Here is a 17790-nt window from a genome sequence, read left to right on the forward strand (position 1 = left end):
ATGAGTTGAACAAAGGCACTTTAACAGCCAGGCCTAGGGGCAGGGTCCTTTGAGATAGGCCTTTATGATTATAATAACAGCAGCAACTAAAAGCAAGTCAAAGAAACACTTTCCAACATGGAGTCAGAATTGGCTTCTTCCTGCAGCAGCTCCACATCTCCAGTGCCTTGCTACCAGGCCTGGCTGCATACTTCCAGGAAGAACTTGCTCCAAGACCTCAACAAACCTTTCCAGGAATTGACCTCAGTTGGATCATAGAGCCACCCCTAACAGATACCTTGGAAGAAGGAAGAGATTGCTTTTTGACCCATCTGATTCCTCCTGTGAAGTGGGGGCCCATCTCCTGAAGATCTGTTATGAGAAGGTGGAATTCCACTGGGAAAGAATAGTTCTGTGTCGCTGGGGGCTCCTGACTGTGACTGTCGTGTTGGTGAGCACAGCCAGTGGGTATCTTTATCGCCCACTTGCCCTTTGCTGTAGGGTTAGCTCTGCCTCTGCCCCTGGATGAGACCTCTGGTGGGCCTAACTCAGCCTGCTCTTCTCTCACTCTTAAGTAAGAAAAAGTCCTGCGGTTGCTTCAGGTGACAAAACATAGTGTTAGGTCAGCATTAAAAGCCTGCAGTCACGTGTCCAGACAGACCTTTGAGCCTGTTGAAGCTTCTTGCCTCCCTGGCCCAGACCTGCTCCAGGTAGAAAGCCAATGACTGAAGAAGGCAGTTTGGCCATGGTGGGTTGTTTCTCTCTTCCTGTCCAGGAACCTGTTTCTGGGTTAGAGGACTGGGATGAAGGACAGGAAATGAGGGCCGGAAAGCCCTTCCTAAACAGGTGGTGTTGCTTTGGGATTTGCTGGTGTCAAAGCTCATTCTCTTCCAAGTGCTTTCAAAGGCGTACTTTCGAGACCCCACCCTGAGCACGGTCACTTGCTTTTATTCTGCTGAGAGCTAATGTCCTTTTCTTTGGTCTCGTTGCATGCTTCTTCCTCAGCCCCAGGAATCTGGCAACACTGTAGCCTGCTGCTCTAGGGGACCACAGATCTGGTCTAAAGTGACCCTCCGCAGTACTCTCTTGTACACGGCCCATGTCTCTTGCACAAGAGACCTTCATCCTTTGTAAGAGAGAAAGGATACCTTTTTCCTCTCCTTTCCTCAGTTCTCAGTACTGTAACAAAAGGCAGATCAGCAAGAGAAAGCATACACATTTATTTTAGGTAAGGTTTACATGACATTGGAGCCTTCATAAGGAAATGAAGACTGAAGAAGCAGTTAAACCTGACTGATGTAACGCTAGGTTTGATGAAGAGTAGAGAGTACCGGGAAAATGCAATAGGATAAAAAAGGGTATGAGCTCTGAGACACGTGGACGGTTACTCAGATTCCTTGTGGCATCCCTCTGTCTTTGGAGATAAGGGTTTCTCCTTCCTGTGTAGAGGGTCCCTCTCAAGGAAAGTTTTATGATCTGCTTCAGGGGAAGGTCAGAAAATCCTTTTTATCTGCTGTTTCTCAGCTTCCTTCAGCTTGAAGTACTGTTAGCCAAGGTGCCATATTTTGAGGTAGCCCTTTCTGATCTCTGAAGGGGCTTCCCTGATAGCTCAGTTGGTAAAGAATCCTCCTGCAATGTGGAAAACCTGGGTTCGATCCCTGGGTTGGGAAGATGCCCTGGAGAAGGGAAAGGCTACCCACTCCAGTATTCTGGCCTGGAGAATTCCAGGGACTGTACAGTCTGTGGAGTCGCACTGAGTCAGACACGACTGAGCAGCTTTCACTTTCTGATCTCAGATGTGAGGCAAATGTTGCAACCACACAACTGCCTGAACCTGAGGTTGCCACCTTTGGTGATCCTAATTGAGTCTATGGGAAAGAGGTTTCTATGCCTGTTCGTTAGATGAGGTGGAGCAGGATTAGCAGAATGCCAGCAACTTCTGAAAGCTGTCCTCTGAACCTTGTTGCTGTGATTTGGATGACTTTTCAACCACCTCCTTAGGAAACTTTGAATCTTGGTCCTGCATATCACTTGGGAATATGGTATCTGGTATTCTGGTGCCTTAGAAGAAACATGTTTAGATGTACAACTTCTCAGTGTAAGTACCAATTGACTGAACTTGCCCAGGAGATGAAACTTATTTGCCGTCTCTGCACTCAGCGTTCTGAACTCAAAGATGTTATCTTTTCTTATTTTGGAATCCCTGTGCGCCAGCAAAGCACTTAAATCATTCATTTAGTTAGAAAGATTTCTGTTGCAGCACGGTGCCAGGCCCCTGGGCACAGAGCAATGAACAAAGCCCCCAGGTTCCTGCAGACAAGGAGTTTATGTCCTGGTTGTGCAGTAAGACATTAAATGCGATTTATTTACAATTGTGAAAAATGCTAGAAGGGGAGAGTGTTGTGAGAGAGACCCTCAGGAGAACCTACCCTGTAGTGGCTGGGTCCGGAGAGGCTTTCTTGATGTCACTGGAGCTCAGAAGGGTCAGAATTACTGAGGCAGAGGACCGAGGCGAGCAAGTCTGCTCTAGGCCATTGGTTCTCAGCTGGGAGTGATATTGCTGCCTCACCCTGCCCCTCTGAGGCATTTGGCAAAGTCTAGAGGTATTTTGGGTTGTCCTGACCGGAACATTTAGCGAGTAGAGGCTAGAGATGTTGCTAACACTCTATAATGCACAGGGCAGCCTCCCCCAACCCTCCCGCCACCCCAAGCAAAGATGGTCCAGCCCCAAACATTGGTTGTGCCCCGCCTTGGAAACGGCACAAAGGTCTTGAAGTTAGTAAAGGCCCATGAAGCTGGAGAGCAAGAGGAAGTGTGATCTAGGTTGGTGCAGTGGGTAGTGCCCTGTTGCCAGCCCTTGGTAGATACAATTCAAGGTTACTTACTGTGCATTGGCATCTAAGGAGTGGAGGCCAGGGATGCTGCCTGGGATCCTGCCCAGCATCCTGTAATGGACAGGACGACCCCCACAGCAAAGAGTTGTCAGGCCCTACATGTCATAGTGCCGAAGCTGGGAGAGCCTGAGTTAGAGGGAACAAGAATGGCTGCAGGGCAGTCAGTCAGGGGCCTTGGACTAGGGTGGTGGAGGGCAGATAGAGAGGAAAGGACAGATTTGAGAGATTTGGGAAGCAGAATCATCTGGCCTTTATGTTTCATTATGTGCCAGACACTCCACTGGCATCTTGGGATATAACTAAGCAAGAAAACAAGTTCATTTGTCCTCCCACACCCTAACTATAGGTACTCGGTGAATATTGGTTGGATGAATATTTACAAGTATTTATTTTTGCTCGCTGATTGTGATAAGCCTGTGAGGAAAGGTGGTTTAAAAGTGATGCCTCAAGTATATGAGGCATCTTGCATAGTGCCTGGCGCAGGGTACTCAGTCAATGCTAATTAAATGCCAAGTGCCACATCCTGGTGCGGTTGTTCCCTTGACTACAATGCTCCCGGTAAAACAGCAGGGGCTCTACCTTCTGAACTGACGTCCAAGGTCACACTGAAGAGTATATTAATCTCTTCTCAGAGACAGAGTAGAAAAGTTCAAGTGATCTCTTTACCCGAGTATGCTTTATAGTGGTTGATATGAAACCATAGGGGGCAAGTGCCATATTAGTTTAATACAGCCTGCACTTTACAGTAACAGATGTTATTTTAGTTCCTTATGAAATGTAACAAGTGTAGCTGTGATCGGTTAGGTATATTCATAATATATCTTTTTAAGTCCTTGCCATCTTTAGATGACTTCAGTCTCGTGACCCACATGCAGTATCTTTAGCAGGTGATGAGTCAGCCTGTGTGTGATTCATACATACACTAAATGAAGCAAGGGGAAAAATGATCTTTCAGAAATGTTACATCTAAGTCACCCCTGTGCTGGGGGAGGGTGTGATTCTGTGATCAGACAAAACGAATTCTGTGATCGGACTAAAAACTGTGTTGCGCCCTTTAAAACTGCTTCCTAAAACTGTTTCTTCTTTTAGGTTTTAGTTTATCCCCCATTCATTACCTCTTTCCGTTAACTTCATTTCTGTTTCTTGACTAATTCTGAATTGGATAAAGTTTTGTTACCAAATTTTCCTGAGTCCATTCACTCAGCAGAGATCAGTGGAGGTACTCACCCTGGGCTGTACTGTACTGTACTGCCTAAAGGCACAAAGATGATTACTTTTCTTTTTTGCTGTTGAGGAACTAACTGTCCAGTCAGGCCAAACAAACAAACTTAAGATGCATTGTGATAAATTTAAGTCGAAGAGCTAGGCCTGGGTGTCAGGGGAAGTTTTTCATCTGAGCTTGATTGTGAAGATGGCTGCGGGAAGAAAGGAGAGCCCCCTTGCTACTCCCCAGCCCCCTTGTAAGTGAAGGAAGCCCTGGGTGTAAAGGTATGGGATGAGAGGTAACTCTCATCTTCTAGAACAGAAGTGGTTCTTATGATGACTCAAGGACGAAAGAGCAGATAAAACCAAGGAGGGTCTTGGAATGTAGGAATGGAAAAACCAGACCCTTATCATCCTTCCCTCCCCCATGTGGTAATTATGGATTTCAGGTTCTCCTGAGCAGTGTAACCTGTCTCCCCTCCTACCCCGTAGGGAGAAGATATTTGCCTTACTCTTCCACCCCCCACCTAGTATATGTGCCTCATCCAGTCAGCAAATGACCCGCAAGACCCCTATCCCACTCCTTGTACCTGGGTATAAAAGTGGACTAAGGACCCCTGTTCAACGTCAGTTCTCGCTTGAGCTGGCCCACTGTTCTAACAGCATCTCCCATTCTAATAAACTTTATTTCCCTCCTCTTCTGTATCATGTCTGGAAATTCTTTTCCAACCTGCGCCTGGACCACGACAGTTCTGAAGGGCCGTGGAGCGTACCCGGGAGTGATGCTGGAGAGGCAGGCGGTGGCTGGTTTAGGGCTTGCCTATAGAGTGACTCCAAAGAATTTGTATTCCTCCTGAAGAAAATGGGGACCATTCAAACAGTTTTAAGCAAGAGAGCCATGAGTCAGATCTGTGTTTAGAACGGTTGTTCTGGGGTAACACGGATGGTGAATTGCAGGCTGGCCGAGAGCTGGGAGCTGGAAACTGTGGGGCGTAATAGGGATCCCGGAGATCCTGCCACACTGGGTGTGCTGGGTGTGGTGTGCAGAGTCAGCGGGCTTTGTATGTTGACTTTTAAATTTATTTATTTATTTTTGGCCACACTGGGTCTTTGTTGCTGCGCACAAACTCTTCTCTAGCTGAGGTGAGTGGGGGCTACTCCATTGCGGTGCACGGGCTTCTCGTTGTGGTGGCTTCTCTTATTGAGGAGCACAGGCTCTAGGGCCAGTGGTCTCTGGTGTTTGTGGCACACAGCCTCAGTTGCCCCAAGGCATGTGGGATTGAACCTCTGTCCTCTGCGTTGGCAGGTGGATTATTAACCACTGGACCAAGAGGGAGGTCCCAGTCCCTGGCTTAAAATGAAAATTATTCCTTCTCTGGGATGTGCAGATCGGAGGGGAGTTGGCTCCTCTGGGTTGGGCTTGGTTGGCTCTGCTCCACATATCTTTCATCCTCCTGGGACCAGCGGGCCAGCCTGGGCATGTTCTTCTCAGGGCAGTGGGAAAGGCACAAAAACCAGGCGGATACTCCCAAACCTACCTGAGGTTGAGATGCAGAATGGGGCATTCACCTTCTTTTGTTCCTTGAACACATCAGATTTGTGTCCCTCTTAGGAGGTTGGCACTGTTGTCAGCCTGTGGAGCTCTGTCCACAGAGCCCCCATTCCACATGTCTCAGCTCAGGAACTCCTTCCTGGATGGGCCTTCCCCACCACCCGGCCTAAAGCACCTCTTTTCCTAGGTCACTGCTGTTTATAGTCCCATGTTCTTCTCTTTTAAAATAGTACTTAGTTTCAGCCTGAAAATGTTTATGTGTGTATTTAATGTCTCATCTCTCTCTCTCCCCTCTTTAGTATGTAAGCTCTGTGGGAAGGGGGTTTCTGTCTTATTCACCACTGTATCCTCCGTCCCTGGAATAGAGCCTGGCACTAAGAGGTGGAATGCAGAGAGATTCTTTTTTCCTAGTATCTAAACATGGAAAGGTCCCCTGAGTGATCAGTGTCTGAAGTGAACCTTAATGGAAAATATATAGGTTTAGTTGATATTAGTTGATATGTAATATATTAGAGTTCCTCAGAGAAATGAAACCAGTAGGATGTATGTATAGATGTATGTGCATGCTCATGGGCATGTGTGTGTGTGTATGGAAACAGACTTACTATATGGGATTGACTCACAGGATTGTGGAGGCTGACAGCTCTCCAGGGTCTGCATTAGCAAAACTGGAGACCCAGGAGAGCCAGGGACGTAGCTCCAGTCCAAGTCCAAAAGACCCAGGAACCAGAGAAGCCAGTGGTGTAGTTCCTACTTGAAAGCTGGCTGCACAGAGACCCAGGGAGAGCTGATGTTTCAGTTCAAGTTCGAAGGCAAGAAGACTGGTGTTATGGCTCAGTGCACTCAGGTCAGAGGATATTCTCTCATACTCAGCTTTTTTGTTCTATTTAGGCCATCAACTGATTAGATGGATGAGGTTCATCTACATTAGGAAGGAGGGCAAGCTGCTTTACTAGTCTAATTTCACCTGGAAATACCCTAGTTGAAGAAGTTTCCTTCTATTCCTGATTTGCTGAGGTTTTTATTTATTTATTTTAAATAAAAAACGGGTTTTGAATTTTGTCAAATACTCTTCCTATATCTATTGATAGGATCATAAGATTTTTCTTCTTTTGCCTATGAATATGATGGATTACGTTGATTTTCAAATGTTGAACCAGCATTCAAAAACATGTATCTAGAATAAATCCCACTTGGTTATATTATATGATTCTTTTTCTGCATTGTTAGATTTTATTTCATAACAGATTTTCACATCTATATTCTTGAAAGTTATCATTTTGTAGTTTTCCTTATAGAATGAGTTAGAAGGTATTCACTCTGGTTCTGTTTTTCTGGAAGAAATTGTAGAGAATTGGTGTCATTTCTTCCTTGAATGTTTGGTAGAATTCACCAGTGAACCCATCTGGGCCTGTTGCTTTCTGATTTGGAAGGTTATTACTTATTGATTCAAATTATTTAATAAGTAGAGGCTATTCAGATTATATATTTCTCCTTGTTTGAGCTTTGGTAGATTGTATCTTTTAAGTATTTGGTCCATTTCATCTAAGTTATCAAATCTGTGATCATAGAATTGTTCATAATGTTCTCTTATTACTCCTTTGGGAGGAGTATTGTAGTGATTTCCAAAATCGTGTGGTAAAACACAAACAACAAAATTTGTGTTTTAATGATTTGTAAAATTATTTATTTGGCTGCACAGGGTCTTGGTTGCAGTAGATCTAGTTCCCTGACCAGGGATCACACAAGCCACCTGTATTGGGAGTCCGGAGTCTTAGCCACTGAACCACCAGGGAAGTCCCATTTTAATAATTCTTAAGTGTATCAACAACTCCATGGCATTAATTACATTTACTTTGTTGAGTAATTGTTACCACTATCTGTTTGCAAAAGGTTTCCCTCACCCCAAACAGAAACTTGGTAGTAAGTAGTAACTCTGTATTCTCCCCTTGGGCCCTGGTAACCTTTAGTCACTTCCTGTCTTTATGGATTTGCCTATTCTGGACATTTCATATAATGGATATTTCATGCAGTATCTGTCTTTTTTTGTTTTGGAGTTTCTGCTTGTCTTTCAGTGTTTCTGAGGGGATGAGAGATTGGAGTTGCCACTCTGCTATTTTGCTGAGGTTCTGTTCCAGGATGATAGTTTTGGTTGTTTTTTTCACATAATATTTTATCAAACATTTTACCAGGTTCTGTTCCAGGATGATAGTTTTGGTTGTTTTTTTCACATAATATTTTATCAAACATTTTACCATTTAACTAGTCTGTATGTTTCATAACGGAAGACCTTTAGTTTTGGTTGTTGCTGTGTGTCAGAATTTAGAATGGTGCCACATAATATCTGCTCATTGACTGAATTAAGTTACTAATTTTTAGCAGTTTAAAACCTGCATAATTTTTAATAGCTTTGTAATATTTGTATGACTACCTTAATTTACTTACCCAATTACCTATTTAATTTTTAAAACTATCTTCAGGTTTTATTTATACAAGTAATAGTGATTATCATATTTATACAGCAGTCTTTGGGTACACCTATGTTTTTTTCCTGGCATGTATTTCTAGAAGTGGAATTAGCCAGAACAAAAGATATGAGCATGTCTTGGTCCTTTGAATCATATTGCTAATTGCCCCTCAGGAAAGGGTTTCTAAAATGACTTTCAGTTCAGTTCAGTCGCTCAGTCGTGTCCGACTCTGCGACAGCTATTTAAAATTTTCTTCTTGACTAATTTATGACTTCTCTGCAAAGCAAACTCATAAAAAGAGAACTCTGCTTGGTGAATTTTAAAAAATGTTCTTATCCAAGTAGCAGTATGAGATTAAAATTCAGTTGTCGGTGGAGGTAAGTTGCAGTAAGCACCATAAGCAGGTATTTTGTAAAACTTGTCTCATTTCACTAAACTTTTTTAGCACAATTAAATTTTACCAAAATAAAGAGGTAAAACTTAGTTTGACTAATTTTGACTTCTTGTTATAATAGAAATATTTACCAGGTTCAGCTACACTTTTATGTTTACTTTGGATATATTTTTCACATGATATATTGTAGTTGTTTAATATTTGTCTCCCTAATAGGCTGTGAGACCCTTGAAGGACTAAATATGTTCAGTGTTCTTTCATTGTCTTACCTTATATTTCCTTTAGTACTTTGTAGTTATTAGAATAGATGAATTTATATCAGCTCACTTGATTTTTTTATAACAACATCTTTTGGGATAAGGGATTATTATTTTAATTTACATTTGGAATTTACAGGGCTATAAGTGTCTTGTCTAAAATCACAAAACTGGGGGCTGAGGTCCAGGCCTCCTTTTGTGACCAGAACTTAATCTCTAAGGAATGAATAGCTGCAGTGCTGTCCAAGAGAACTTTGTGCCCTGTGGAAATAGTCAGTAATTGTGAGCTGTCCAGTACAGTAGCCACTACCTGTGGCTGGTGGGCACTTGAAGTATGTCTAGTGTGACTAATGTGCTGAGTTTTAAATTCAGCTTAGTCTTAACTTAAATAACTGTGCGTGGCCAGCGGGGATACCATTTTTTTGGACAGTGCAGGTCTAAACTCCTAGGTAGAGTAACTGTTTGCCAGGACATGCTAGCAGGGCACTGGGTTTAAAGTCCCCCCCACCATACAATTCTGTGATCCTGTAACCTCTGAACTATAACACAAGTGAACCTGCATATATGTCCCAGGAATTTGGTTTGAATACTCCTGAAACCATCTTTGGTATGGTTTTTTTTTTCCCCCTTTTACTTTTATTCAAGTGTGGTTGAAGAGATTATTTTTTGCCGTTTAGATAAAACTTTTTATAGTAAAGTGTACTGTCAAAGGTTTAACGTTCTTAATTCTGTGTTTTATTTGCTTTTTAAATAGTGGGTCGTCTTATTTAATTTATTTGACTGTGTCTGGGCTTTGTTGTGGCATGCAGGATCTTCCTGCAGCACCTGGACTCTATTTGAGGTGCACGGGCTAAGTTCCATGGTATATGGGATCTTAGTTCTCCAACTAGGGATCAAACCCACGTCCCCTGCATTCCAGGAAGCATTCTTAACCATTGGAACACCTGGGACACGCAAAGACTTAATTCTGTGTTTTAATACAAGTTCCTTTATTATTTTGTCTCCTTTCCCCTCAGTGGCAGTCCTTTCTCTTTGCTTCTTTTTGTTGTTGTTCTTAGTTCCCTGACCAGGGAGTTGAACCCAGCCCCTTGGCAGTGAAAGCTGAGTCCTGACCACTGGACCACCAGGGAGTTCCCTCTCTTTGCTCCTTTAGTCCCTTGAAAATCTCAGCCTTCTCTCCCAGGAAAAGGAAAGAGATTTTGTTAAGCTATTATGCTGAACCCTGTCCTTGATTATTCCTTTTCTCCAACAGTAATCTATTTTCACCTGTGTTCATTTAAAAGCTGAACAGTAAATATTCATAAATCATTTCATGCAAGTCAATGATTAATCCTTAACAGGATGTCTGCTCCCTGAGAACAGAGCCCTGGTTCCCATTTTGTGCCTTTTAAAATGGTCAACAAATGTGTGTTGTGTGTCTAATTATGTGAAGAATTCACAAAAGGTAGAAGTGGCCTAGGAAAGTATCTTTGAATTTAATTAATGTTTGAGTAAATAGTGGTCATGCATCTTGGGTTTGGATCATTTCCAGTATGTGAAAAAGGGAAACTACTCCAGTTATTAAAACCACTCCAGTTATTTTAATAACCATTCAATGCCTAATATGAAATGGGTTAATCTCTTGTTTTAGCCACTTTGTGTTGAGAAATGAGATGAATTGACTGTGTCCTCCCAAAATCTACAAGCTGAAACTTTATTCCCAGTGTGATGGTATTAGGAGGTGAGGACTTTGGTGATTAAGTCATGAGGGTGGAGCCCCTATGTGTGGGATTAGTGCCCTTACAAAACAAACCCCAGAGAGCTCCCCTGCCCCTTTCAACATGTGAGGTGACAGAGCATGAAGACAGCCATCTGTGGACCAGGAAGCAGGCCCTCACCAAACAACAATCTGCCAGCACCTTAACCTTGGTCTTCCCAGTCTCCAGAACCATGAGAAATTGTTGTTACTTATGAGCCACCCAGTCTGTAGTATTCTGTCAGAGAAGCTCTAATGGACTAAGGCAGGAAAATGAGCATGTTTCATCAAATGTGATTAGAAAACGCTGCTGGTGATGAGCAGATTTGACTTTCTGATTGGTATCAAAGGAGAAGGTGGATTAGTGAAAAAAAAAATAGAACTTAGAATATCTCTTAAGTTATCTTGGCCTCTCATTTAGCGAGCGCCTCTTAATGCAAAGTATATTTGGTTCTCAGAAACTGTGAAGAACTTGTAATTTAGGAATATTATAAACTTCTGATGTGATTATCAGTGTATGAAAATCTCTGTCAGAGTTACTTAGAGTTCTTGCTGCTTGAGATTGGAGAGTCTCAGCATCTTGAGTTTTATAAGATCGGATGTCACATTTCTACACTTCAAATGCTGAGGAGGGGACACATGTTTTAATGGAGAGAGTTTTGCACCCTTGTGTGCTGTCCTCTCTGTACCTCCAGCCTTTAGCTTTTACCTTGACTCTTTGGGACTGGATCTGAAAGCAGGAAGTTCTGATGGGAAACCATGGAGCGGTAAGCTGTTCTAAGGTGTTTTGCCTTATAAAACTAGTAGCCATAATCACTCATTCTAGAAAGTTTTTTTGATTTTGTGCCAGGCACTGTGCAGGGTTTTGGGACTTAAAACAAGAGAGAGAGATCAAGTTCCTAGATTTGAGTTGCTCGCAGAGGTGTAGACAGATGTTTAAACAAGTGAACAGCTTATATTGTATGTGGCATATAAATACTGTCTCTAAGAGACCTGTGAGCAGTTGGCAGGAGTATTGCAGCTCTGTTGGATTTGCATGTTTCATCAAAACAATCTTGTGAACTAGGTGCTGTTGATATCCTCATTCTACAGAAGAAACAGTTGAAAATGGAGAAGTGCCCTGGATTTTATTATTAAATGCCAGATTTAAACTCATGTCTTCTGATTGTAAATCTTATGATCCTTGCACTGTATACCAGTTCCCTTCTTAATAATTACTTTCCTCCTCCTCTTTAAAAAAAAAAAGCTTTATTTTTATTTATTTGGGTGCACTGACCCTTAGTTGCTGCATTTGGGGTCTTTAATCATGGCATGTGGGATCTAGTTCCCTTGACCAGGGATCGAACCAGTTCCTCTGTATTGGGAGCTCAGAGTTTCAGCCACTGGACCACCAGGGAGGTCCCCCTTCTTCCTTTCCTTAACTGGGAACCCCCCAAAGGATTACAGAGCTCGCACTTCATTCTCTATGATCCTACCGCACACGTGCATTCAGTCCTCTTCCGGAACCATCAAAGTCATCGGCAAAAGTGTGCACCAGTTTTAAAACTGAAGGAAATTTTACCAACTGAAAACTTTAGCATTTGTGGGCAAAAACCAGCTAAAGGACTATTAGACATTCTACAAATGTTAAGGAGAAACACAACTTTTATTATGTGACTTGTGATTGTTTATAAACATGCTAGGGAAACAATTTTGGGCCATTGGGTTAGGGATGGTAAACATACCAGTTTCAACTGGTTAAATGACCACATTCATGAATGTGTATTTGACAAAGCTGGCTCTGTGTAAATAAGCATTGGTGGCGCAGCCGGGTGACAGCTGGGCAACGCTGAGAGAGCCTGGGCCAAGCTAAACGGGAACATGGGCTACAGACTTGGGTTGATTAAATCTCAACACCACAGCACACACTGCTGCTTGGCCTGGAGCGTCTCTTTGGGTCATTGTAGTCCCTGCCTCACAGTTGGTACCTGGTTCCAGGGATTCGAGAGGGAGGGCGTGCTGGCACGACGGAGCTTGTGAGTGTGTGTGTGTGCCCTTTCTCCTCTGAGGTCAGCACACAGACTCACCTTGGCTGCCATTTTGTAAAACTAACCAGCAATTGATCTTGAATACCTTGGATGCCATGATTATTAAAATGGAGTCTTAAAAGTGAAAAACATTTTGGATTAGTAGAATAAACTACCTTTAGATGATTTTTAGATAAATTATTAATAATACATTGTTTATGTGTTATCTCAGAGCTCATGTAGTATTTCAGAGCTCATGCAGTATTTTAATAAATAGCATTTTAGTTTATTGTGTCTTAAATTTTTACCAATGAACAACCGTTAGTAACAGAGAAACGTACTCTGAGAAGAATAATGTAGGGGTGTATATGTGTCTGTGTGGAATAGCTCAAAATGGCAAGTAGAACATTTTTTGAAGGTCAGTGTTGTATTTTTATCACATGAGTTTCCCATAAAATTTTTGCATTACTACCAGTATAATGTTTCAAATGTCTTGCCATTATAAAAATGTTGTTCAGGAAGTTACACTTGCTTACCCTTGTTTTCTAGCAAAATAGATGGCCTTTCATATCTATGTGCCTGTCGTTGGTTTGTTTGGTGCTGTTTGATATCAAAGGTGGAACCCATATCTCCTCCTCTGGGAATTGCAAGTCCAGGTGGACAGACCAGTTGTCCACTGGGCACAGCATGCTCCCTATACCTTTTATTTGCCCACATCATGGGAGAATCATCATCCTGCTCTAGCAGCACAGTGAATTGATGAAATAGATTGAGTACTTAGTTCCTAGTTAAGGAAGTTGAGGCCCACACATTTGTAATTTACCCAGCATTTCACAGCTCCCAAGCCAGAGAGCAGGGAGGTTCTCTTAGGAGTCTCCCACGTTCTCAGATCCAGCCTTCTCTTATGTCACTTCTACAGTAGCTAGGTAATATTTACTAAGAAGAAAATGGTATATAATGTGCTGGAAATGAGTTTATAGTTAACAGAATTGTAAGTCATTCTCTACCCTCAAGCAGTTTGGCCTGTCAAGATGCTAACATGGGATGAAAGGCAAATAGCAATAAAAAAGCTAAATGACGCAAGGCCAGAGGTTTTACAAGGCAGTGGGGAACTGATTTCCAAATAAGTGATAGAGCTAGAAGTTATTCAAAGTTCTGAGAAGGAAGCATTCAGATTGGGTTAAGAATACGGAAAGGCTTTGTGCCAGAACAGAAGATTGATTTTACAGTAGTCAATGCTTCTCTAACCTATTTGTCTTTTGTTTACTGCTAATAATTGCTGAAAAGTATGTAATTCCACGTGTACGCCTTTTTATTTTTTTGGCTTCCTTGTTGTTTGGAAGGTGTTCATATTTTTACAGTTTACCCTAGAACAAACAGTTTTATAATTGCACAAATTTCTACTCTTGATAGTATTAAGAAAATAATTTGACACTAACCCTTAGATGAATTTTATTTGATTTACAAGTTTCTTTTTTTCATTCCTCATAGAGCATAATACTCATTGATCTAAAAAAGTTTGGAAAGATTTTCATAATAACGTTTAGTTGACAGGAATAGCAGAAAGGGAAATGGTTATGATGGAAGAGAATCAAGTTCAAATGTTGGTGGGCTTAGGACCAAGGACAGAAGACCCAGAGAGGAGGTGAGGACAGGAAGAGCCAGTGTCCTTATGAAGCTGACATGTGGGCATAGGAGGACACTGTGATAGCCACACAGTTGGATGCCTCCTTAAGTCTAGACTTTTAGGAACGGCAGGGATTTCAAAGACAGTTTGGTCAGGCCCCCTTCATTATATAGATGAAAGAATAGCCAAAAAGGCTAAATAACTTGCTCAGAGTCACTCATGTGCTTCCCAGGGCATGCTAGTGGTAAAAAACCCTGCGTGCCAATTCAGGAGACAAAAGAGTCGCAGGCTTGATCCCTGGGTTGGGAAGATCCCCTGGAGGAGGGCATGGCAACCCACTCCAGTCTTCTTTGCCTAGAGAACCCCATGGACAGAGGAGCCTCGGGTGCTGTGGTTCCTAGGGTTGCAAAGAGTTGGATGCAACTGAAGCAACTTAGCACACAAGCATGCAAAGGTCACTCAAAGTGACAGAGCTGGGATGAAAACCCGCATCCCAAATAATAAGCCAGCATTCCTTCCATCTCCCCAAGGTCTAAGAGTGGAGAACTCTGCACTAGAAGAGTGTTCCTAAATGTGTTAGAGAAGGACCCTTTGCTGTTGCTGTTCTTTTCAACACACTAGAGTGGTTTGGAGATGGTGAGATTAGTTTATCTGATGAAGGAAGGCACGTTGGTGTTCACATCAGCACATTGGCATTGCCCAGACATTGGTGAAGCTCGTGCTCTCTGCTGTTTTCTCCCCACCTTTGGTGGCCCTACTAACTGAGGACAATTATATTGAGCTTTATTTTTTCGTGGCTTATTTTACAAGAAAAATAGATATACTGGTTGTTCTTTTGCAAGCTACAGAAGAATATTGATGGAGAATCGCTTCCTTTTGAGGTCATAAGCTGATACAGATACATACAATTGTATTACTGAATATAGATACATAGTCTGTTATATATTTAGCAGAGCAGATGGCATTTCTTAGCTATGTGCCTGTCATTGGTTCGGCACTATTCAATATCAAAGGTAGAGCCCATTTCTCCTCCTCTGGGAATCAGCAAGTCCAGGTGGACAGGCCAGTTGTATGCACTTACAACCTCAAGTATACCATGACTAAAGTGGGACTCTCGAATCCCACCAGCTCTCATGCCCTCTATACTTGCTCCTCTGATGTCATTAAGTGGCCCTAGTCTGTGTTCAATTACCCATTCTAGAAATGCTGAAAACCTAGCGATCGCCTTGATTCTCTTCCCCTTCACTGCCCTCTCCCTCTACCGTTCCTTGTTTCCCAGATGAACAGTCACAGACTTCCGTTTATCCTTTGAGACTCTGCTGATGTTGCTTCTTCAGGGCCGTCTTTCCCGGTGTCTTCCTGGAAAGAGTCAGGTGCTCCTTCGGTGCAGCTGTAGCCTGCAATAAAATTCCTTATTAAAAATAATCAACTGTAGTTCCTTGAAGTCAGGTAACTTAGCTTAATTCTCTTTATAAATATGGTACCAGGCACATTAGACTGAACACACTTTAAAATTAGTTGTTTTATTTATTTTTTGATTTTTTATTCTTCTAAAAAATTTTTTTTGGCTGTGCTGTACAGCATTCAGAATCCTAGTTCCCACGTCTGGGGTTGAACCTATGATCCCTGCGGTGGCAGTGCAGAGCCTTGACTGCTAGACTGCCAGGGAAGTCTCTAAAATCAGTTGTTTTTTAAATCAGTGCTTTGAGTGGGAGAGTTATTAATTTGTGGTGTTTATGAAACATCCCAGTGAAGTGAGGTTGTAAAGGTAGGCAGAGGCCAGGTCTTGAAAAGTCTGAATGCCACGAAAAGAAGCTAGTAGCAGTTGTAGCTCATTTAGGCCCACAGGGCCTTCAGTGTAGCCAGCTGTTGTCATGTGACTGCATTCTGACCAATTAAAATGGAAGGGGTAGGGGCAGCTTCTTAAAGTCCCCTTAAACGAGGGGCTTGTCTTCCCTCGCTCTCCTCTTCTGTTGGCTGGAGTGAAGTCTGAGTGACCAGGGCTCCCACAGTCATCTTAGTGTATCAGGGCCACATCCTAGGGTTGGTAGAGCAGGACCCCAGAAGAAGCCTTGGCAAGAACGAAGGCCTTCCCGGAAGACAAGCAGAATGAAAGGGCACGTTAAAAGGTCAGATAGATGGGATTGAGCTGGCACAGGAGACTTGAGAAGGAGCCACCAGAATGATGGGTGGAAAACCAAGAAAGTGGTTCAAGAAGGAGGCACTGGGTGACGCTGCAGTTCTATTTTTAGTTTTTTGAGGAACCTCCTTGTTTTTTGAGGAATCTACTCTTTTCCATAGTGGCTGCACCAACTTACATTCCCACCAGCAGTGTAGGAGGGTTCACCTTTCTCCGCACTCTCCCAAGCATTTATTTGTAGACTTCTTAATGATGGCCATTCTGACTGTGTGAGCTGGTATCTCATTGTAGTTTTAATTTGCATTTCTCTAATAATTAGCAGCGTTGAACATCTTTTCATGTGCCTGTATGTATGTCTTTTTTGGAGGAATGTCTGTTTAGTTCTGCCTATTTTTCAATTGGATTGTTTGTTTTTTGCTGTTGAGTTGCATGAACTGTTTATATATTTTGGCAATTAAGCCCTTGTTGGTCACATCATTTGTAGATACTTTCTCCCTGTCCATAGGTTATCTTTTTATTTTGTCTATGGTTTTCTTTGCTATGCAGAAACTTGTAAGTTTGCTTAGGTCCCAATTGTTTATTTTTACTTTTATTTCTATTGCCTTGGGAGTCCTTTAGCAATCCTTAATGAAATTAAGATGAAATGAAAGTTATATACTCTCAATATTTGATGCAGAATAAACATTGTTTCTTTTTCTTTCTTTCCCTAGGTGGTTCTGGAATGGAGCCGGGATCAGTACCATGTTTTGTTTGATTCCTACAGAGACAACATTGCTGGGAAGTCCTTTCAGAATCGGTGAGAAGAGACCACTTTTGGAGAGTAGCTTATTTGGGCTCAAATGATAAGTTGTGAAATCACCCATGCTTTATATGGAACAGTTGAAGGGGTGTTTCCAAGTTGTAGATAGGATTTAGCTTGTTACACGTGAAGGAACCTTGTAATCCATCCTCACGTTTCTAGGGATGACAAATTTGATTCTCAAAGAGCAATCCTGCCTTGCTGAGTATTGGGTACTTTAAGTTACAAGAGCTCACTCTGTCCTTGACCCAGTCCCGTGAGATAAAGATAATTCCATCCCCCTAGGATGAGAAAGCCAGATGGCTACTCTGTAGCCAGTTCCAAGCCCCAGCCAGTGTTTTGCCAGTCACTGTGTTAATAACCAGGGCCTCTGCTGTGGCATCCACCAGGACCCTCACACGCCCCTGTGGTCACCATACCTTGCTGCCTCACTATGGGGAGGAGCAAAGAACCTCACACGTGGGGTCTTTTTCTCCTTAAGGCCAAGCTTGGTGCAGCCACTCCTGAATGCTGCCTTCACCCTTCCTCTTCCTTGGAGATTTTTTCCTGCCTCAGGAGGCAGACCTCAGGGTGCAAGCAATCTTTTCCAACATCCTCCTTCCCTTCTGGCAGCTAAAATGAATCACACAGGCTCTTTTCCTGTTTTGCCTGTAAAACTGTTACATTGTTTTATATCATTAAAGCAGTATATGTCTGTGGTTGAAAACAGTTCAAGCAGTACAGAAAAGTTAAAAAG

General features: G+C 42.5%; 1 protein-coding gene across 1 annotated transcript in view; it reads left to right on the plus strand.

The window, feature by feature from the left end:
* Positions 1-17790, plus strand: part of GNPTAB (N-acetylglucosamine-1-phosphate transferase subunits alpha and beta) — an 82198-nt gene that overhangs the window by 10997 nt on the left and 53411 nt on the right. The window contains exon 2 of the mRNA XM_040234869.1: positions 16966-17051. Coding sequence (XP_040090803.1) covers positions 16966-17051 — 86 coding nt within the window. The remainder of the gene's footprint in view (positions 1-16965; positions 17052-17790) is intronic.

Source organism: Oryx dammah, unplaced genomic scaffold, assembly GCF_014754425.2.
Source record: "Oryx dammah isolate SB20612 unplaced genomic scaffold, SCBI_Odam_1.1 HiC_scaffold_29, whole genome shotgun sequence".
NCBI classification, from domain to species: domain Eukaryota; kingdom Metazoa; phylum Chordata; class Mammalia; order Artiodactyla; family Bovidae; genus Oryx; species Oryx dammah.